General features: G+C 39.2%; 1 protein-coding gene across 1 annotated transcript; it reads right to left on the bottom strand.

Annotated features, from left to right (window-relative positions):
* Positions 1-2595: 2595 nt before the first annotated feature.
* On the bottom strand, positions 2596-21610 carry VPS4B (vacuolar protein sorting 4 homolog B). The gene is made up of 11 exons (XM_015619453.3): positions 21473-21610; positions 18637-18748; positions 17100-17250; positions 15753-15820; positions 13962-14081; positions 13588-13744; positions 11950-12098; positions 11692-11773; positions 9510-9729; positions 6749-6886; positions 2596-4883 (listed from the first exon to the last, which is right to left on the bottom strand). Exons 1-11 carry the CDS (start codon positions 21497-21499, stop codon positions 4782-4784), a joined length of 1326 nt encoding a protein of 441 aa, XP_015474939.1. The 5' UTR covers positions 21500-21610; the 3' UTR covers positions 2596-4781.
* Positions 21611-23145: the final 1535 nt, after the last annotated feature.

Here is a 23145-nt window from a genome sequence, read left to right as displayed (position 1 = left end):
GCTCAGTCACACAAGACCATGAGCATTTCAACCAGCAACTTAAATGGGACATTTGAAAACAGTAGTCAGCTAATTTTTCCAGATTTTCTAAAACCTTAGATAAAGCAGAAGTGTTAATAGGTCACAGCCTCTCTGGTACAGCCCATTCTCTAGCCTTCAAGGATGAGAGGAAGAAGAAATTATAATTTGGATTCATATAGTTCTAATTTTTTCTTAACTTTCTATTGGGCAAACGATTCACCTGGCTCTGCCAGAGCCTAAGTCACAGCTGCAAGTAACAGTCCCCATTTGCCATTGTATTTCCTGAAGACGATGGGTGATATTTACAGCCACTTTCCCAGGCCCTTGCCTAGCTGTCTCACTACTGCTGAGACATGGACAGAGAAGCAGCAGAAGGCAACTACTCCAGCTGAGATTTTTGTAACAAATTACCTGTGGACGGTCATGTGGCCAACAACAGAGTGAGTCAGAGGAAATTACTGTTTATAGTTGACAGAATGCATGTGACACTGAGCATGTTTGAAAGCAAAGTCCCTGCCTTGAATAGCTTGGATTTAAATGAGGCAGCAGAGGAGGAGAGAGGGCAAGCAAAAGCAAGTCCTGCCAATTCATGTTACAGTGCTTGATAATAGGTCACCAAGCAGGAAAGAAAACTCTGGCTGCATTATCAACATCAGGCCTGTATCAGGTGTCAGTGACTTATTTCCTGGAGATGTCTCAAAACACAACCAAAGCCTATTTAGAAGGGAACCTAGCTCCTGCTATGATGCAGATAGTAATAGAGTAATATGCAGTAGAATGCCCTAATTGCTGAGAAGTTCAGCTAAATGAGCCCAAAAATGTCAAGTATTTCTGCAAAAGACTAGCAGATTGTACATGTGGCAAGCACCATGCACAGCTGGCTTGGATGGGTGGAAATTCAGCATCCCTAAACTCGGGATATGACAAAGGAAAGAAGTATCCTTGAGTGTTTATTCATCAAATTGGAGCCTCTCAGGTAGGAAGCCTGCAAAGGTGAGTAAACAGAAAATGTTACAAACCAGCAACCCAATCGAAAAGCTCCCATCAGAAGGGTGTGTGTGCATGTAGAAGTAGGGAGGAGAGGAAGAATTCTAATTAGGTCACAGGGACCAAAAGATAAAAACAGGACAATCTTATCTAATACCTGGGCTGTCACTACACAAATGCCAGGACAGAGGATGAACGACCAATTAAAAGAGTTTTTACACAGCCAATTATGATGACAGAGGGTTTGTGGAATAAAATCCCTAGATTAATATGTTAATAAAAGGCTAAAGAAAAATTTAAGGGGTAAGCACTGAAGCTACACCACAAGAGCTACAACAAAATCTGCCTGCTCAAGAATAGAAGAAACAATGTTTTGATAAGAATTAATTATCTGCTGGAATAGCAGCACAGTATGAAATAAACAGTCCACTGCGTTCTTGCAATAGTTTACGTAAGTTACAGGAACGGCTTTAAATCAACCATGATTACTAGGGTGAATCTGGTTAAGACCAAAAACATGTATGGAAGCCAACCTCTAAACAAGCTTGTCATTCTGGAGGAAGGAAAGAGTAAACAGCAAAATGAAGATGCTCCTGCCTATTTCAACAAATTCGTAACTATTAAATAGCTTCCTGTCAAGATAACCCTCAGAAGAACAAAAAAAAATGTGGAATATTCTTATTAAGAACACTAAATAAACACCAAAAGTAGATCAAAACACCTGACCAGAGAATATTCAGCAGCTTCTTTGCTGAATATTGACAGCAAAAGTTGACAAAAAGTGCAAATTCTGACAGGCAGGAACATGAAAAAAACAGATTCCAGAATATCTCCCTCAGCTACATTTGTTCTGCTCTGCTAGTTAAACAAAAGCATAGGAGTATATTCAAAGACCAGCAGACTTGAAAAACCAAACCAAATGAAAAACTTAGGGGATTTATGGAAAACTGAAAATATTTGTTTGCTTTTGTTATGCTAGACAAGAACAAAAAGGCAACATGTAAATCAAACTACTCTGGAACTTGATATCAGTCAGGGAATACAGGAAAAAATATAAGAAGTTGATTTACTGAACTATTCTACCCCTGTAAGTATGTGCATCAAGGGATAGACCACAAATGGTAGGAAATCCAAAATTTAATGTCAGAGTGAAGAAACCATCTGCAAAGGACACAAGCACATATAGAAGTGATTTAATTGAAAAATTTTTTTAAACACAGGAAGGAAAATGACTTTTTTTTTTTTTTTTTGATATTGCAGTCAGAGTAAGCAGTAACACCAAAAGGTATGAAAAAGATTTGTAAGCTAACCAGCCTAAGATCAGACCTCGTTAAAAATGTACAACTAATTTCTCCAGTATTTACAGAGGTTTTGATTATTCAAAGCAAATACATCCTTTCATGAATTCTTTGCTTTAGAGTATTTTCAATTAACACTGAAAACTAAAAGGTGATTTTGCACGCTCTGTCATTTTCAATCGTCTGCTATAGACAACTTGACTAAGAAGCTCGGTGATATCTATCTATCTATCTATCTATCTATCTATATTAATTTATCATAATTTTACAAAGACAGTAAATCAAAAAGTTGCCCTTGTAGCTGCAATTCTAAGCAGCAAAGTTTATTTGGAATCTATTTCTAAAAACAACTTTCAACATCAAATAATAAAGGTTCTGTTACAGGTGTCATCGGAGCAAGCAGCAAGATGTAAATTTAAAACATACAGTATATTTTTATTTTGCATTAAAGATATGAGATTACACAGTTAAGCATATGGAAGCCCACAGGACAAATCAGCTTACCACAAAAAGGAAAAATAAACCATTAAACAAAACGTTCCTGAGAATTTTAAGATTGCAGGATTGAAGTAAGAACCCTCATTTTTCAAAAGGTCAAGAGACAAACACTTCAGACAGTGGCTTCAAACCTCTGAACAACAGCCACACTAGTATGTGGCTCACTTCTAAAGTGTCCACAAGAGAAAACTACAAATGTGATCTTGTTGCAATGAGGATTAAGTTTACTAACCATAGTTGCCTGCACCTACACTGGAATTCCTGCCCTCACCCACTCCCCCACTCCTGCAATCACCCCCAAAAGCTGACAAAGATTTGCTGCCCACTGATTCACATTTACACATTCTGATGTAAGACAAAGGTAAAGCTGTGTAACTGAAGGATTTTGGAAAAAAATGCTTCATCATGTTAGTAAAAAAAAGCTCAGCACCTTGCAGATCAAAGAATAACTATTTTGTTCGGCTACTAAACACAGAAACAGAAGTCTAAGAAGACAATAAAGCAGTAAAAACTTTAAACATAATATTGAAGAAATACTCAAATTACATAGCTGATGTCGTACTACAACATTTTACTTCATTTAAGTACAGAAAATGTCACCCATCCTATGATTTATAAAGTACACAAAATATGTACATAAAAGAAACCAAACCCCATCAAAAGATGATCATATTTGTGCATATGTACATAGAACATACACACCTAAAATGTGCAAATTTCTTTTAATGCAAGTTAAACAAAACATTTTCAGGATAGAGTTCTACAATGATAATGGAAGATAGATTATTCTAGATATCCTAATGGTGTTTCATATCTACAGCCAGTGCAAACTTACAAGGCACAAACTCAATGCTGATGCTGTAGTGTTTTAAGTTACATTCAGGCACATCTCCATTTGCAGTTCTGCAGAAAAAGAGCAATGGAAGTGCTACTTCTATACTAAACTGCCAGCTCTCTCTCCCAGTTTAAGCACTAAATTGATGTAACCTATATGCTACAATTACCAGTGGGGTTCTGGGTTAATTTAAAGGAAAGGCTGTGGCTAAAACATCTGTTCTAATCTCCTTGCATGTGAAAGTATGCTATTTCCCAAAATACCTCCCAGACATTCTCCAAAGACTACATATACCTTGCCAGCCTCAACATGTGGGATCTTAAGAGGATAGCAGTAATGCTTTTTTCTAACTTTAGTCAAAACTTCACCAGGAAGAGAATCCAGACTTTAAAAACCAAAACAACAAATAAAATAAAGCCAAACACCCCCCCAAGAAGAGCTAGCAAAACACCTGAGTTACTTGCATTTAACAAACTTGTGTTAAATTGCATAGTGACAGTGTATACCAGCTAATAAAGAGTTAAAATCAAAAGCTTGCCGTTTAAGGCAAAATTTTAACACAGCATAGCAGAAAAAATCCAAATTACAGGTCCATCAATATTTAATCAAAGTACTGGCCCATGTAGTCTTATCCTCACAGTGTCTTCTTTCTTACTTTAACAGCAAACCCACACTTGCAGCATGCTTGATTAGAAAATTTTGTTGTGTTTTTCTAAATGAAATGAGAGCAATTAATATTTATGCTGATTGAAAACACCTGACAAATATGTTCTCTCCCACCCCTTAAAAAAGTTTTTGACCCTACTGGGAGTTTAAAACTCACTGGTATCCAGGTATAATATACTGCCTAAAATGGAACTAGTAATTTAAAGCTTTCTAGTATTTATTAGACATTACCACATCAATTTGCTGTCTCACCCTAATATTGCATTTTTGTATTATTTTTCAATAGAAGACATTTAATAGACATCTGAGGAAAAGAATACAATACAAAAGCTGAAGGGTCTTTGCAAAAGTATCTTCTATTCCTTCTGCAAAGTAAGAAAGGGGTGATTTTATTGGCATTTATTTGAAGTGCCATCGATAAAGACACGAGAATACTTTAAGAAGAAAAGTTCTAATGCTTCACACATATCTTTGGTTTAGCCTTCCTGACCAAAGTCTTCTGTAAACTTCTTTAACTTCTCCAGGTCCTGTTCATTAACTGTTGGTTTAGTACTAGCAAGTGACCTGAGCATATCGGCCTGTCAGAAAAAATACAAACAAGTTTTCAGAATCAAGTATAGTATCACTGCTAGCAATTTTGCTCCCAGGACAAATATGCATTAAAAAAACATTAAGAAGTTCCTATTAACACAAAACTTTAACTAAGCTTGCACACTTCTGCACAGAAGCAGGCTTTTAACCCTTTGAATACAGAAAATGGTCAGTGAGTTTTCCAGTAACAAAACCACAACTTCAGGCTCAGGTTTAAGCCACTCATCCATTCAAGTTTTATTAATCTCTTTTTTTTTTTGTAAAGAACTGAACTTCCTTTGTTTTGGTCAGTTACTGTTTTCAACCCATGACTAACTAGAGCAGATTAGTGGAAAGTAGTGGGAAATAGTGGAAAATATAGTGGAAGAAGGTAGGAAATAATTGGATGTTCCCATGTACTCTTCACAGTCCATCAATATAGAACAGCAGTTTGCGATTCATCTCTAGCAAAGTGTTACTGCTCATGACTGGTGATTTCTGTGTCTTCAATTTAATCACTTACCTAGATAAATATTTAGATGCTAGGAAATGGAGTTTAGAAAAAAATTCATAGGTCTATGAAGTTGAAAGCAGCAGTAAAAATACATTAGGAATAAAAGGGTAAAGCAAACCAATCAATTCCCAGTCTAGGGCAACTGAAAAAAGTAGATGTCCAACACCTCCTATTACTATAAAATTACAGGTAAAATCCAAAAATTAATATAATGATTTTCCACACATGATATTTGTCTCATCAGACCAGAGGCACTCTGCTCAAAAAGAGTCAAACCCTTCTCTTTTAAGGACAAGAACTGCCTTTAGACACTGAAACATCTGCCTGTAGTGCATCAGAGTACAGATACCATTAGGAGCACACAAGGAACTGCTGTCTTTAATTCCAGGAAAGACTGATTAAAAATCCAATTAGACCATGCAGGGAGAAGTTTTAGGGCAGGCCTGCACCTGCATCAATCCTTTTCTGCTTCCTCAGTATGCAAATACATACAGGAAATTATTTTCTGAAATACAGTGATGGTTGTATTTACAAAGCAGTGCCTGTGATCCCCATGAAATGCACTGATTTTGTTCATTCCTTACAGGACTGTCTGGACACAGAGAACTACAGCAACACAGATTTGTTATTAAGTGTTTCCCACAAACTTTGTACTTAAATTCAAAATCTTCTTTTGCTGCTCTTGGGAAAAATGCAGAAGGAGTGTCCAGCAACTCTTTTTTTTCTTAGAGAGTGAAAACAAAAAAAACCCTCAAAACCTTGAAATAAAATTGAAAACTGTCTTACATATTTTATTCCCTAAGCCAAAGCAAATATTTTCATATACACATAGAAAACAGCAGAAGGAGCTGCATCACCTATGATGAATTTTAACCTAAACTAATATTACATCCCAAATCTTCTCATATTTTGGTTTTTATACTTGTATCTATTTCACAGGCAATATTTACCTACAGCACATCACCCCCCAATTTACAGTGAATTTAATTTTCCACTTCCCAGTATTAATGCCATAGCGATGAGAAGAAAATGCATCATGGTGCAGGAACCCTAAAGGTTTGGAATGAATAAAAGCCAAGTGGAAGAACCATGCAAGAGCCAGATACTGACTATGGGTGAAAGGATGGCAGCTGCATGCCAGTAGACAAGAATAAGAAATGCTTATCAGGGATAGACAGCTGTCTTTTTCATGAAAATGCCATACTGTAGTGATTTATGTTGAGAATTCAAATGTTATCTGGTGTGCCCAGCATTTCTGAAAACAAACATCTCATCCAATTGTCCTGAAAAAGACTCTTTACCTTAAAGCCTTTTCAGAGTTCTGCAAAACAAGAAAGCAATGCTACAAAGAATACCTACCATGGAAACTTTAGGCTCCAGTAATTTATCACTTGGGACCTCCATCCATGTCATTTCTATGGCTTCAGGATCACCTGGAGAGCAAGGGGTGAATAAATCTACCATCGTATTTGGATTAGACACTGATGGTCCTTTTACCTAAAAATAAGAAAACACTCAGTTTATAGGAATTATTATTTTGAAGACAGAAACCAGAAGCTGAACAGCACCCCAAGCAAAAACTGTTCCTTGATTTTATGCAGAAGCCCTGTCCACTGGGAACACATGTCCTGTGAAAGAGAAATTGTACAACTGTACCGGTATTATTTACCTTGAAAACATGCAGCTGTAGCCAGATACTTAAATTTACATCGGGTCAAATCCCAGAAGCCACAGCCTCTTAAGGCTGAGGATTTCTGTGGAAAACTGACATGCCAGGAAATCTGCTTGGTGAAGACCACCCTTCCTGGTCCCTGGTCATTTTAGGAGCTCATTCATCTCTAGTTAACAGCTCTCTAGAAGCTTCCCAGTGCTTTTCGCTCTGGCATCCCGCGGTCCCGAGCCCCCAGCACCTCTCCCGGCACCACCCGAGCAGCGCTCCATAGAAAACAGCGCCACCTAGCGGGAGAACAAAACAGCCTTTTTTTCACCTCCAAAGACAGACAGACGGACAGACCCAAAAAAGCTGCACCGGGCGTCTGTTCCCTTTCTGCAGTACACTGTTACCTGCAGCACCACACACCCACGGGAGCATATGCAGAGGTTGAAGGACAACACGCTAACTGGCTATGGGCAGAACTGGATTTGCTATTCCAAACTGTATTTAGAGCAAGATGTTGGAGAACAGATTGTTGTATTCAAAATGAGCTCAGACAAACCTGCATTATCACATTTGCAAGGGAAGGTTTACAGTTAATTACTGACAACTAAGGAAAGCTCTGCTGAACTGAGGCGAGTCATCTGTTATATCGCAAATAATAACACTAGGAGTTTTGCTTATAAAAGCACAATATCATATCCAATTAAAGCATTAACAATACAGGTGGAATCAACATGGCTCATGTCAGAGCGTTCAAAGATTGCAGTTGTGAGTTTTTTCCTCCCTGTATTTTCTTTTCTTCAGCAAAAATAGTTAAGATGCAAGAAGTGCTTTTGAAGTCGTTCCACAAACTGTGACAACTGAGGTTATTTCCTTGCTCCATGGCAAGCTGAAACATGCCCCAGATTGTTCCAAATTTGAACAAAACGCTAAAAGCTAACACCCCTTTAGCCAGAAATGCCATTGTCATGTAAAGTTAACAACAGAGAAGTATTTCAGACATCACTGCTTAAGGGAAGGAAGCATCTAGAAAATCCTTGATATAGCAAAGTCACTATTTATTTATCAACAAATACAGCTTTACATGACATTGTTACTGTGAATTGTCCCCAAAAGTTAAACCTCCTGCCCTCTCATATTCTGCACCATACTGGATTTAAGTGTGTCTTTCTCTTGGAAGCTTAAGCTGAATGAGTTAATTGGAAGAAACCGCATTGAAAAAAGGAGCCTATCCTCAAAGTGAGTGTAGCTGTTCAGTTCAGGGCCCCCAACCCTTTTACATCAGGTTGAGTGACTGGTAAAAGAACTGGAATTGTAACTGAGATGACAAAGAACTGCTGCCAACACAACATACATGGTACTTGACACCTTAGGATCTAAAGCTTTTCCTACCACACCTGCTCTTTTAAGAAGCAACAAATTAAAGCTTCCTTTTACAGCAATTAGCACCTCTGTAGAATATCCTGACCAACCTTCACCCGAGACACATGAATTTCCATAAAAATCAAACTTTGCACTAAAAATATTAACAAAAAGTACCTTTAGTCTGCATCTACTTTAAAATATGCTACACAGCAAAATACAACTTTATTCAACTGATGAACATTGTATGTAGCTTAACCTCTGTTTAAAACCATTGATATTATCACTCTTTTTTTTTCCATTTAAGAGTGTAATAGTTTACAGGGAACAATTAATTTGTCTGAGCAAGGCCCATCTGTGCAAATTCTCCAAGGGGAAGACTTCCGAGATTTAAAGGATTTAAACTGGTGGTAAAAATTGCCAATTGGTTCTTGTTCAGATAAAGTTTTTAAGATCCAAGTATTGGGAAGAAACATTTCTTAAGTCAATACATTGCATGTAGAGGCAACTGGAAGATAAACCAAACAATGTATTTTGAATAGGCTCTTTGGTCTGCACCTATATAAAGGAAACTGATTTTTACATTACAGCGGTGTAAATGAAACACAGACCTTGCTCAGTTGTGTTGCATCTTTACCTCTCTAATTGAGTAAATGTTTCTACCAGAACTCTACAAGAACCTTAATTATTCAGTTTGAAAAAAATGCCAAGTACACAGAATGTGCTTAAGTATAATCCATCTGTTCTCAAGTGGAAGAGGGATACATTTATTTTTTTTCCAGCATGTTAAGAACCACTTAACTTGAAATAGAAAAAGAGCACTTCTGTAACATTGCCATTTAAGTCAAACTGCAAACTGAATGCTTTTAACACTCTCTAGAGACACTGAGAGTCAGAGCATGAATATTCAGAAATTAGCTCCACCAGACTTCTGGCAGGACTAGGGGGAGGCTATGGGGAAAGGAAGAGGAGTTCTCCCCAGTCAATAAAAGGGACATTCATGAGCATGCAGTATTACCCAGAACCAAATTCAGTTTATTTGCAAGGAATTTTCAAATTAAGACTGCTCTCAAAGATGTAACAACTTGAATAACTACTTACTTTTTTGAAGTGAGTCGCTGATTGCACTTTTCTAACAGGTTGCATCAGTGCATCACGGACAATGATGCTTATATCTGCACCAGAATAGCCATCAGTTCTCTTCCCAAGGTCTCGATAATCTGCTTCTTTTAGGTCATTTGGAGTTGATCCAAGGTGAAGTTTGAACATTGCAGCCCTGGCATGGTCTTCAGGTAAAGGAATATATATACGCTTCTCAAACCTGGTTTAAAAAATGACAAAAAAAAAGCGTTCCCAAGATGCCACCTCATGCAGGTGGCACAGTGGAAAGAGCTCATGCAAATGAGTTTTCTCCTAGCAATATTAGAAAGAAACAGTTTTAGTACAACAAACCTTTTAAAAAAAAAAATCTGAGGCAAATATTCAGCAATGTGTTCTCATAAATAATACTTTAGTTAGTATAAGCTAATATCCAGAATTTAACAACTGCTTCCTTTACATTACAGTCAAGACTGACATTCTTCCAGCAGAGTTTGAGTCTTAAAAGAAAAAACCCTGAGAGGAAGAAGTCTTTAAGTGCTGAAATGTATTTTAACAGATTTCACACTCAAAGAAAGAACTGCCTGATAACAAGTTTATGCAACAACTTTCTACAGTCTCCAACTAAATTAAGAAAACACCATAGATGGAAGTAAATTTGAAGTCATTCTCAAGAAAACATTGGTAACTGCAGTTCCTCCTTTGAAGCAGCATCTGTTCTCAGAGTGGAGATTACCTCCCACCAACTAAGAGCAACTCCAAATTCTGCTAAACACAACCTGATATACATGACAAAGTGGCCCAAATCCATGAAAAATTTATTTTATTACAGCCATTGTTGTACAAGTTCCTTTAAATCTTGTAGGCAAGAGCTAGGGAATTTCTTTTTCATGTTGCTGAATGAGAAAATGGTTTGGGCTGAGAGGGACCTTGAAGATCATCTAGTTCCAATCCCCCTGCCACAAGCAGAGACACCTTCCCCTAGACCAGCTTACTCAAAAACCCATCCAACCAGGCCTTGAACATTTCCAGTGATGGGACATCCACAACTTCTCTGGGCAATGTGTGCCAGTCTCTCACCAGCGTCATCATAAAAAATTTCTTCCTTATGCCAAATCTAAACCCATCCTCTTTCAGTTTCAGAACAACTGCCTCTTGTCCTGGCATTACAAGCCTGGGAAAAAAAACAAGGAACATCTCTCCACCTTTCTACCAAATTCCTTTATATACTGAAAGGCCACAATAAGGTCTCTCTGGATCCTCCTTCCCTTCTCCCACTCTTATAGCTGGCTTTCAGAGGAAGGTGTTCTGGTAATTTTTGTGGCCCCCTTCTGAACACACTCTATCAGGTCCATGTGTGTCTTTCACTGTGGATCCCAACCAAAGCTGGAATTTCAAGAATGACTTGGAAGTTTCAGAAACACCTTTACTTCTAAATCTGGCTCATACAACACTAGAGTCATGCAGATGGGAAGTGACATCTGCAGGTGACCTGATCCAACCCCAAATCAAACTGAAGTATGGCCAGCTTGAATTCAGTATATAAATAAAACTCTGTGTCAGTCACAAAAAAAAATCAGTGATTCTTTAGCCAACAAAAGTGGCCATTGTCCAAGCTCATCACGACAGAATCCTGTTTGTCACATAACTGTATCTGTCCTCTGTTTGCTTTACAGCTCAGAGAAAGATCCAAATAATCAGGTATAGGCAGTCCTGCATCTGCAAAACAGCAGTTAAAAATCACAAGTTACGCATGACCAGTAGAAAAACACGACATTTCTCCGTAAGATTACACTTCCATAAAATAACTCAAGCTACTCACCAGTTTGTTAACAGCTGAAAAGGAAAGCTCTACCCCCTCTTGCCCTTCTGAGGTGTGTATTTTGTAACTTGTCCCGTAAGTCCCCCAGAAAACCAAAAAGCAAGCAGAAAACTCCTCTGTTTCTTCAAGCATAATCATCTAACCAAGAAATCAGATAAACTACAGGGCCAATACAAGAGTGAACGACCAACCCCTCTCTAAAGGCGCAAGTGACTATCTCCATGGATCTCCACTCCATGGAATTGAGTTGCAGAACATTAACTGTGTCTGCAAACATAAGCTGGATGAACAACTTAAGCACTCTCTGGCTGAAGGCTCATACCAGTTGTGAATTGCACACCATGAAAAAAAATGCCATCATACCTTCTCCTGATAGCAGAATCCAAAACCCAAGGTATGTTTGTTGCTCCCAAGACCAAGATTCCTTCATTGTCAACACCAACCCCTATGCCAAGGTAGAAATAATTTCACAGTTTAGATGATGAACAGAGACTGTTTTAAAAGGTCATCAAAATTTAATGGCATGGAACTGCAGGTATTTTTAGGGTTCTAATGCAAGCTACACTTAAAAATACATGTCTTTAATTTTTCTGTCTGATTTTGAAAAGCAAATAAATTTACCTTGCATCTGGACTAGAAATTCCGTTTTTATCCGTCTAGCAGCTTCGCTTTCATTTTCACTTCTTGACCCACAGAGGGAATCTATCTCATCAATGAAGATGATAGAAGGTTTGTTTTCTCTGGCAAGCTGGAACAAGTTTTTCACTAATCTTAAAGAAGGAAACAACTTCAGATATATTAATAATTAAAACAGCAGAAACAAATAACTTCAGATTGTGATACAGTCATTTCCTTTAGAGAAAGCAAGGAAAAAAAGAAGCACTGACATAAAGCCACTCAAAGATATAAAAGATACAAAGATACAACACTCTTCCAGCTTCATGACTCAGAATTATACTGAACGAGAGAGCTCAGAATAAAAAAAAAATAAAAGTTAGAGTGCTCCAGGCATGATTTTTTAAAATAAAGCCCTTTTTCAGTTTACACTTCCACATGACAGCCTGGACTATACAAAACCACCAATTTAGAAAGATTCAAAAGAAGAAAGCTTTCTCTTAACATTTTTAAGTTAAATTAATTCTAGAGATTTTGTAAGAAAGATTCTAAGAAATAACATGTATCTTTACTTTATACAACTTTACTTACTAAGCATTTTTTGTATGACAAGAAATACTGGTTTCAAATCAAATCAACAAAACAACCTAAAACAAACCCACATATACCCCTAGCCATCTCTCATGAACACATTTTGCTAGTTTAAAAAAGAAAAATAAATAGAAACATGCTGGGAAATTCTTCATGTTACAGCACTAAATCTCACACAATAGTCTCAAATGAAGTCAAGCATGAAATCTAATGCCAAGCTAGTCTCCAGTTCTGTATTCCTTTTGCAACAGAAGAAAAGCAGCTTAAGGTTTCCAACTTTCTGGGGAAAATAATTCAGTTCAAACACCTTATCTAATAGCCATTCTTTCTCATTCTACCAACTTTAAATAGTGTTGCTCAGTTGTCCCATACTTCAAACTATTAAATCATGGGTGTAACAAGTATGCTTATCGTTATATGAAAATCCTTTCCCTATACACCCTGAGCTTTTTATTAATTCAGCAAATCTCTCTGGGAAGACTAAATGGACAAATTCCTGACTTCCAGACTGCAAGCCAATATGTCACTCCTGGTCTTCTGGCTCCCTGGCCTTCTTCATATATCACACAGTAACAAATGAAGAGTTAGCATAGAGAGCCACAAAATCTCCTTTCACAGCCGCTCCTCTCCTTCAACTTCTCTTTGCAAGTCTCTTATTTTTTTCAGATTTTGTTTGAAATTGGGATGAACAAAAAACCCACCTCTGTATTAACAAAGAAATGCCACACAGCTGCTGGGACAGATGAGTGGGGGAGATGCCAAGAAGTAAAGTAATTCAGCACTTTGGACTGATACAGTGAACAATCACAGCTGAGTTCAGCAGGAAAATGATGAGCTCTGTGGTGCTCCCAAAATCTTTGAGCACTGAAGAGAGTTTCTCAAAATGCTGCACATAATGGTATCTTTACATGGCACTGCAGCATGAAGCATAGAAACACCTATGGTTTGTTTTTAAAAAGACCATTCTCTGAAATTCTTTGCAGCAACTTATCTCACTCTATAATAATTTCTTCTTGACAGTATTTTCCTGGACCTCTGGCAATTCCAACTTACTTTTCACTTTCACCTAACCATTTTGAGACAAGGTCAGATGAAGACACTGAGAAGAAGGTAGAGTTGTTTGCTTCTGTTGCCACAGCTTTTGCTAAATAAGACTTTCCTGTTCCTGGTGGTCCAAATAGGAGAATCCCTCTCCATGGTGTTCTCTTGCCTGCAAGAAAGAAACCAGCAGTTTTCAAAATACTGTCTTCAGATTACACCCCTCTAGGGCGCTCACAGGTTTTCTGCATCTACCCACGGAACTTCTGTCAGATGGATCAAAATCTTTGTTAAGAGATCAGCCTGAGTCTGTGATACATTGGCACAACTTCACAGGCCCCAGTGCCAGTCCTGACTGGCCAATAGTAAATAAATGCTGTAATCCTGACCTGTAAACAGGTGTGGAAATTTAATGGGAAGGATGACTGCTTCTTTAAGTGCCTCTTTGGCACCTTCCAGGCCAGCAACATCACTCCACTTGACATTTGGTCGCTCCATAACAATTGCTCCTGTATGAAAATATTTTCTAAATTAGTGATCTTTTCTAAATTAGTATCTTTTCACAATTACAATAAATTCCATTTGGTGAAAAAAGAAATCTATGCCCATGTCTATACAGAATAAAAACAAGGCATTTCTAAGATGACAGAAACACTGAATTCCGTTAGTCAGATGGATGCTATTTTTACCAAAATTTGTCACATTTTTTTACCACAATAAACCATGGATAATCAGAATATTTGTGAGTTAGTAGAAGTCCTGGCACCATCTCATTACTAAACCACCACTGCACTTCCCCAAAACTTTGAATTTTCATTTTAAACAATGTAGCTGCACTAACTCAGGTTTTTTTAATATTCTCCAGCAGATGAAGTAACTTGTTGGTATCTCCAGACATGCAGCAAACAAATGGATCATCTAATGGAAAAGAGGCTTGAGAGCTAGGGCTGAAAGCATCAGAAAGGTTATATGGATCTTGCTTAGCTGCAGAAGTATTTTCTTAGTCAAGGCACATTCAAAGTTTTGCACCAAGTCTCATTTTCATCAGTCAATGAGTTCAGCCAGCTGAGCTGTAATTTAGCCTTCTCTTCAGATTGGTTAATCTGACATGCTAAAAATTTTATCTCAACTACCTCTAGATGGGAAAATTTAGAACTCAGGTAGTAATAGATTATTATATCTATAATACAGATCTTGTAATGCTATCCACTACTTCAGCTATCTGAGGTCAGATTCATGTGAGAAGAAACAAAGTCTGTATCGTAAGAGACAGGATAGGAGTTCAGTGCTCATCAATTTTCTGTCACTTTAAAAAAAGACAGGAAACTGTCCCTTATAACTGTGCATAGGATTAAATATCATGTGGAGAAGTAGAAAAAGCACAGCACAGCTTCCAATGGTGATACAACAGCTCCTGAAATTACACAAGCACAAGATCTGGTAAATTCATCTGATCTTTGTTACAGTCAAAAACAAGAGAATGAGGATTCTTCAGATCCATAAGCACCTTCTGGTAGGGAAGTTCTGAACAGTTCTTCATTATTAAAGGGAAATAAGTATCAAAAAGCCTCCTTTTTACTGCACACCAAACTGCTGCTTCACTGACTGTGCTCTGTACTTGAGTTCAAAAAACCAAACTATGCTACTGAACCAAGACAGCATCATCATTGTACATAAGAAAATGCTGCCTGTTATTATAAATGGGAAACAATCAATGTTTCTTACTCCTAAACATGAATACCAGTCTTTTTGTGAAAACACCTGCTTACCCTAAGTACTTGTATCATCATTTCCTTGGCCTCCTTAGGCAACATGCTAATGCACTTCAGAGTAAAAAATACTAAATCAGTTTATCCAATAGCTACCTGGGATTTTGCAATTTCTGTTGGAAAACGCTAGCTTGATAGGTGATACAATTTTAATATGAAGCATAGGGTGCAAGAGATACATTTAAATACAATCACTGTGTAACTACACTGTGTGCATAACACACTGTATGTGTCCATGGCACCCAAGTCCTTTTACTTCCATAAAGACTGTGCTTGTACATGTGAAGATTACATACTACTTGAGCCACTTACAGACATTAAATTAATTCCTAAAATTTGAATGGCTAAAATATAGGAATTTTGACTTGACTGAAGTGATCCCTATTTAAAGAAAAGGATGCTTCAAATTACCTTGAAGTTGATTCTGTAGCTTCTTTTTTTCAGGGTCCTCTGATTCCCCTTCTCCATCACTGTCATTCCTGATTTGGAAACAAAATATTAAAATACAATAAAAAAGACTGCTGTCTTGGGATAAAAATCAGAATGCAAAAAGCAGAAAACCCTTCAGGCTGAGGAATGAAAGAAACACAGATGCTTTCAGACCTCTACAGGTTTACATCATTGTAAAAAAACGGAAGTACACTTTTCTATGATTTCTTTTCAATTCACCCTCCTTTGCCATTTCAGCTTCCTCTTATGGGCCTATGTCTTAAGACATAGAAGTGTCTTAACATACTTCTATGTGCTTTGAGCCAACTTTTAGGAAACATAGCCCTTATATCCAGCAACACAGAGGTGCTGGAATGGTTTGTTTGTAGACATTGACACTTCTTCTCTGTCTGGACATGGAACAGGACTTGACCAATTCCATCTAGTACTACAAAACTCTTGTCTTAGCAGAGCAAAAGAAACTGGAAGTTAAAGAAGGAAAAGAGACTAGATATGAACAATTGGAGTGACAGCCATGAAAATATATGTAGTCTTTGTGGTATTACCATTTCCTTCTATTATAAATAAGCAGAAGAAGGTACAGCTTGAAAAATAAGGCTGATGAGATGTGCAGACTGATTGAAAAAGGCTGAAAATCAGGTGAAGTTTTAAGAGACAACTGAGCAACTTTAGCTGTCCAGGACTCCTAGAAAGGTATAATCCTGAATTCTTCCTCTCTCCTATCCCCATAAAGGCAGTAGCAAATGCAAAAGAGGCTGGGCTTGTTGTTTAGGTGGCTCTGCTTGTTCAAGTCTTTGATATGCAAAGTGAGAACCAAATCTAAGAGAGGAGAAGCAGTGTCGAGACCAGGCAGCAGCAACACATTAGAGGGATTCAGTCCACCTTACAGAACTTCACCCTACATAGGGCTTTTCATCTCTTATCAAGTGCGAGACAGATCAAACTCATTAGCCACAGTAATCACCAGTCTGAAGTTATTTTCTAGTTACCAAGTATTTAAATGAAGAAAACCTTTAGAGGTCACCAGGCTCCTTGCCATTAAATCAAATTATCATTGTATTCAGCTATTAGTCTGAAGCAGCTTTTGCTCTTCAGTGAATTTTCTATGCAAATGTTCACATCTAAGTAAACAAGCACAGAAATGCTAGTGATGGTAATTCAAGTTATTTTTATTAGCCCACTGTATTTCAGCATTAGTAGTCATCTGAAGCATTTCAGAAACACAAGTTAAAATTATCTTTGAATTGTTGAAGTTTAAAATAAGCTGAGCTCAGGAAGTATTTTGCTTTACCTTCTCCAAAAACATACCCTTTTCCTTCAGCAGGACCAGACTCTTTAACTGGTTTTGGTGCAGTTTTTTCTCTCTTTTTCAGATACTCTTTCAGCTTTTCTGCTCGGTCCAAGTATTCTGTACATTTTGCTCTAATGCTTTGTTTTGCTTTATCACTCTGTGCTTCATCTAAGAGTATGAAGAGAAACAATTCTTTGTTAACAGCTAAACACATGTGCATCAATCAAAAAACAAGATTACAAGTATGTCTAAAAATCTTTATCTCTTATCAGTATACCTCTCTCAGGGCTCACCACATAACCAAGTATCTCAACTACTTATTTTTCCTACTATACCTTGGAAAGAACTGACCAGAAGGATGACATAATGTAACAGAAATCAAATATTCACCTGAACATTGCCTTGGCTTAAAATTTGACTTCAAAGGATTGAGGACAACAGCACTGGAAACATTTCTGTCAGCCTTTCAAGCTGCTAGACATTGTCTTAATAATGCTTGTCTAAAATAGCTAATCAAGAAGCTGCTTGTGCTAGGCCATTTTTATTTAGAACCATACTTGATTTTTCCATAGCCTGCTAATTTTAAAAGATAAAGAAAAATTACATAAAACATCTGAAAGAATTAGGTGTGTTTCAACAGCCACGCTATTCTCATAACCACTATTATAGTATTTCAAGCCAACAACCAAAATTTAACATGTCGGGTTTATGAGCTAAGTTTCAAAAGTACATCAGTATTGTTAAAAACACAGAAAGTCTTATTCTGAGAAAGTCTGTAAGATTTAAATGGACGGGAAGTGATAGACACAGATGATCCTGATTATAAAGGACTAGAAAGAAAACTATTTTTTTCAAATGATAAAGATCTGTGACTTTTGTCAGGCAAGCAACCCTAGCCCACTTACATAAGGGTTGTACCCACACTAAGAAAGCCCACTCCTTGCATACAAACACTGAATGTGGCACAAAAGATACACAGAGGTGTGAAAAGGCATAAAGTAATGAGAATATGGAAACTGAAGAAAAATAGATACAAGTCCATCTCATACATTTTCTCGGCCAATATAAATAGCAAGACTATGACATTAAGGAGCAAAAAATGTCAGCAGAGAGGCTTTAGAAGGGCAAGCAGCACGAATTAAAGGAGCAAAAAACACTCTGCAGATACGGCAAAGACTTAATGTGTAAGACGGTTTCCAGCACAACAGAAATACAGGGATCCCTGTACTTATTGTCTTATTTCCTCGTGCAGTGGCCAGCTTGAAACACTGCTACAAAAGTCCAGAGGAGAGACAGCAAACACCTGCCTCCTGTCTTAAAAAAACCTAAAACAAAACACAAGTAAAAAATAATCTGATTTCTTACAAGAATGGAGCAAGCACACAACACAGTAAAGGTAAAAGCTGCAAAATATATGACCTCAGTCAAAATACAATTAAAAAGTATCAACTGTTGATGAGAGCAAAAATTTAAATATTGATGTCAACATAAGAGATTACTCTTGTGCAATCTGACTACTAAACTCTACTTAATCATCCAACACATCACACTTACATTTAACAACATGGAGAAAATACTGCACAGCATGTTGGTACAAGCGGAAGGCTTCCTCATAGTTTCCTGCTTTATCTTCTTGTGCTGCTTTGATAGCAAGGTCTATTGCTTTCTGTAACACAAACAAACAAACTGTTGCTGTACAAGAGCATTTTTCCATGATCAGAGACCATTTAAGCTGTTACTGTTCATTGATGACCAGTTTTTCTGCTCTTCAACATTGACCCCTTAAAGCTGGAGGCAACTGATTGTCTTAGGTGGTGTTTTGTACAAGACACAATATTTCTATCCTTTTATGAACAGTGGGATTTACAAACTGCTGAAATTTATTTAATTCAGTTAAATAAAAAAAACAAACTGTAGCTACTACTATTTTGTCTATGCAGTCTGTTTTACCAATCTCTTGCATTTATTATGGAAAGATCTGGAAATCCATTATAAGGCTTGGAGTTTTTTTAATCACAGATGCAAACACATTGAACTATGATACAGACATGTTGTTCAGGGCGTGGTTTAGGGGTGCACTTGACAGTGCTGGGTTAATGGTTGGACTCAATCTTTTCCAACCTAAACAATTCTATGATTCTATGACTGATGATATCAGTAAACCCTGTAAACAGCAAAGTCAATAGGGGAAGTACTTGATTACAATCACTGAAACTAGCACTATCACTCTTCAAACAATATGCTCAGAGACATCTTCAAAGACCAGTTGCTGGGCTTCTCTAGGAGGATTTAGATTCTTGATATCCTAGTGAGAAATTCTAATTATCACTCTGGTAGGAGAGGAGAAAAAAAGTCCCAAAACAGACAGAGAACATACCCAAATCTTGAGCATCAGAGAGTTCTATGAGAAGCTGTGAATGGATTTTTACTTTACTTGTTCAGCTAGTTTCAAATGAATCTGACTGTGATCTAAGCCACTGTATTGCACACACTGCCCTGTGGATTCGTTGTATCACCACTATTCCGTTGCTCTTAAGTGCTTATTACATTTTATTACACTTTCCTCCTTGGAATGCCCATACCACTTCAAGACAATTAAAACTGTCATTTTGACCACTAGTTCATGTAAGCTGAAAATAAGCAGTCAGCCAGAGTTAACCAACACCAACTAAATGTTCTAGAGTTCCTCACTTATTTTTTTCCCATGTGGTTCCCCTTCCTAAGCATTGCTAGTATGCTCAGGATGATTTTGTAATGTCAGGGAGCAAAGTTGAGAATTTGAACTGCAGCTAGGAGTTTCCATTACACATTCCAGTACAGATACTCTTGCCACTATCTACACTCTGCTGTGTTTCAGGCAGAACAAAGCTGGTAAACAACAGCCACGAAATAAAGAGCAAAATATTGTGTTCTATCGCTTTGTGTTGCTGTCTTGGAAGCAAAGATCATCTCAACAGATCTATCTGAAATCAAAGGAATTTAAAAATAATGAACCAATTAAAGACTCTATGGCTCTGTTGTGGCAAGTGCTGGAGCACTGTAAGCATCTGTTTCTTTGGAACAGAACTGAAGTCTTTCCTTTTTGCAGAGGGCAGGAGCTGATGTACAGTTTCCAGGTATGAATGGACAGCTGCATCCTTGCTGCCCATTTTATGCTGACTCCCTTACGCACCTCTGTGCACCATTCAAATCTAGCAACAGAGCAAAAATTAACCCACCAGAAAGTTATTTTCATATTAAAGTCCTTAAGTCCCGTCTGTGACTTTAATTACCACGGGACAGCCCAATAATTCCTGGATCCAGTGCAACAAAGACAGTGATACGTGTGACATCATTCCAAAGAATAAATGGCAAAGATCAGCTGCTAAAAGAACTGTGAGAAACCATGGCATGTCACAGACCTGCTCCTCTGAAGTAGACAAAAGTCTGCGTTGTCACGTATTGCCTGGTTTTGCTATACTTTCTTTTTGTAAACAGCCAAGACTATTACCTGGCTAGTAGATTCTCAGCTCTAATACTTCAATACATCAGCTGCATCTTAGCCTGTTACTGTAAAGAATACCACTGGTATCAAACAGAAAATCATTATTAGAAAGTTGTATGAACTAGGGCATAGATGACCAGCTCTAACTATGCCTGAGGCACAAGCAATGTTTTATCAGGCCATGGGTTTATAGTTAGATGAACATCACCCAAGGAAAGAATGCCCCTTTAAAGAGGTGTCATTCTTCTCCTGCTTTTTATAGACCCTATAACATCTCCTCCAGCTTTGCCAATGCAAACATCACACTGCCAGCATAAACACGGCATACAAAAATCATCACGGTTCAAGCAGCCGAAGAGAAAAAAGGCCTGTTTGGAACGCACTTATTTCACTTCGGGGTCTGTTTTGCCGGCCAGCCGTGGAACCTATTACAACCCCTAGCCGAGGGTTAACACAAGCGAACAGCAGAGCAGGCAAGGGCTTCCCACAGCCACCACCAGCAGTCTTACGGCAACACAAGCCGAACCAGGCGTCCAGACCGCCAGGGGCAACAGCGCTTCCCGGGCGGGCATTAGGCCTCGCTGCCCGGGTCCCGCAGGGCCGGTGCCCCCAGGGATCCCTTCCCGGGACCCCTTCCCGGGACCCCCTCCCGAGGGTCTCACGGCCGGGGAGATGAAGGCTGACCCCGTGGGCTCTGCCAAGCCGAGTCCACCCCACTCCCCCCTGACTACGGTGCCCGCGGCCCTCCCGGCGGTGCCCCCGGCCCGCTGAGCGGGGTGCATTCACGTTCCCTGTGCCCGGCTCCGCCCGCAGCCCCGGCCCGGGACACCCCCCTCATTCCTGGCGCCGCCCCCCGCCCGCCGCCGCTTGCCGGGCCCGCCCCGCGCTGGGCCGGCGTCGCTCTACCTGCAGGTTGACGCTGTTAGCCGCCATGGCGGAGCGGCCAGGGGAGGGAGCGGGAGGAGACTGGCGCGGGGAGCGGGCCCGGCTGCCGGTGGCGCAGCGCCCCTGCCCCGCCGCCCGCGGAACCGAAACCGCGGCCCCCGCCGCAGCTTCCGCGCCGAGCGCCGCTTCCGCCTCCGCTTCCGGGCACGCCCCGAGCGCCCGGCCCGGCCCCGGCCGCGGGTGTGCCCGGGCCGCGCTGAGCCGCTTGGGCTGGGCCGGGCGCTCAGGAGAGCAGCCAGTCCAACACCCCGCCAAGGCAGAGTCACCTGGAGCGGGTGACACAGGGGCGCATCTAGGTGGGGTTTGGAATCTCTCCGCAGGAGAGTGCACGACCTCTCTGGGCAGCCTGTCCTAGCGCTCTGCCACCCTCAGCGGAAAGGAGTTCTTCCTCATGTTGAGGTGGGACTACTTGTGTTTCAGTTTATGGCCGCTGGGCACCACCAAAAAAGAGTCCGGCATCATCCTCTCGGCACTTGCCTTGGAGATATTTGTATACATCAAACAAGATCCCTTCTCAGTGCTCTTTTCTCCGGATTAAACAGGCCCAATCCTGTTTAATCAGTCATGACAGAGTCAAGAGCAAGTGTCACTCACCCGTGAGTTAGTGAAGAAGATCGGGTGACGTGCGATGCTTACAGTGGCGAGGAGGAAGTGACTCAACACACAACCAATTACAAACCAGTTCTGGATGTAGGGACGTCTGCTAAATAAGTGCCAGATCTTCCCGTCTGGTACATTAATTCCTTTTGGGGAAAAAGAAAAGTATCTGGCAAGCCTTAATGTAATAAACCCCATTCTTCAAGTTACCTCCAAGTTACCACAGCGCAGCTTTGACTTAATAATTCCAGTGTAATGTTTCTGATTTTATTTTGTAATGAAAGTCCGCTGAACCTTTTTGATATGGTCAGTAGTCTGTGTGCTTTGGGCACAAGGGAAAAAGGGCATATTCACAGTTCTCACTGTACCAGGGAAGGTCGTGGTGAATCTCTTCGTTAAGTCATCTGGTTGGCAGTTTGTTTTGTTAAGTGTCCTCACGAGTTGAGGATGCTTTGGTTGATTTTTAGACATGGTCAATAACAGCTGCTCTCCTTGGATCTACTGCAAATGTGTAAAGACATGATGTAGGAAAGATTAAGTCATGTAATCAGGCTTTGGAAAATGAGGTGGTAAGGAGAATTTGCCATTAAAGACAACTGAAACTGGCCAAAGTGAAAGGTGAAATGATGATTTCTAAAGGAACCTTATAGCTGTGTGGTCATCAGGATTCAAGCACAGCATCAATGTTGGGACTGATGATATTATTGATATTATAACTAGGTTCAATACTGTATATCCATTTCTTTCTTATTCCATCTTCAAAGGATGAGGCAAAACAATCCCTTTCACTCTTTCATGCTTGATTATGCCATCATGAAGCCTTTGGGCTACTTCTAACCTTTTTATTTAAAAATGGCTATGTCCTTGGGGTATCATTTCCTTTCTGGCTTTACCTTCTCATTCTGGTTAGTGTAACAGAGTATTCTCATATATGTTCCTGATGCTAGTAATTCTGTGACATCTGAACCTATGATTTTTAATTCTTTAATGTTATATTTAAGTTTATGACCAAGGTCTAAAACAATAAGTACCTCACA

The sequence above is a fragment of the Parus major genome, chromosome 2 (assembly GCF_001522545.3).
Source record: "Parus major isolate Abel chromosome 2, Parus_major1.1, whole genome shotgun sequence".
NCBI lineage: Eukaryota > Metazoa > Chordata > Aves > Passeriformes > Paridae > Parus > Parus major.
The sequence above is the reverse complement of the archived record's forward strand: the minus strand, read 5'-3'. Positions and strand labels throughout refer to the sequence as shown.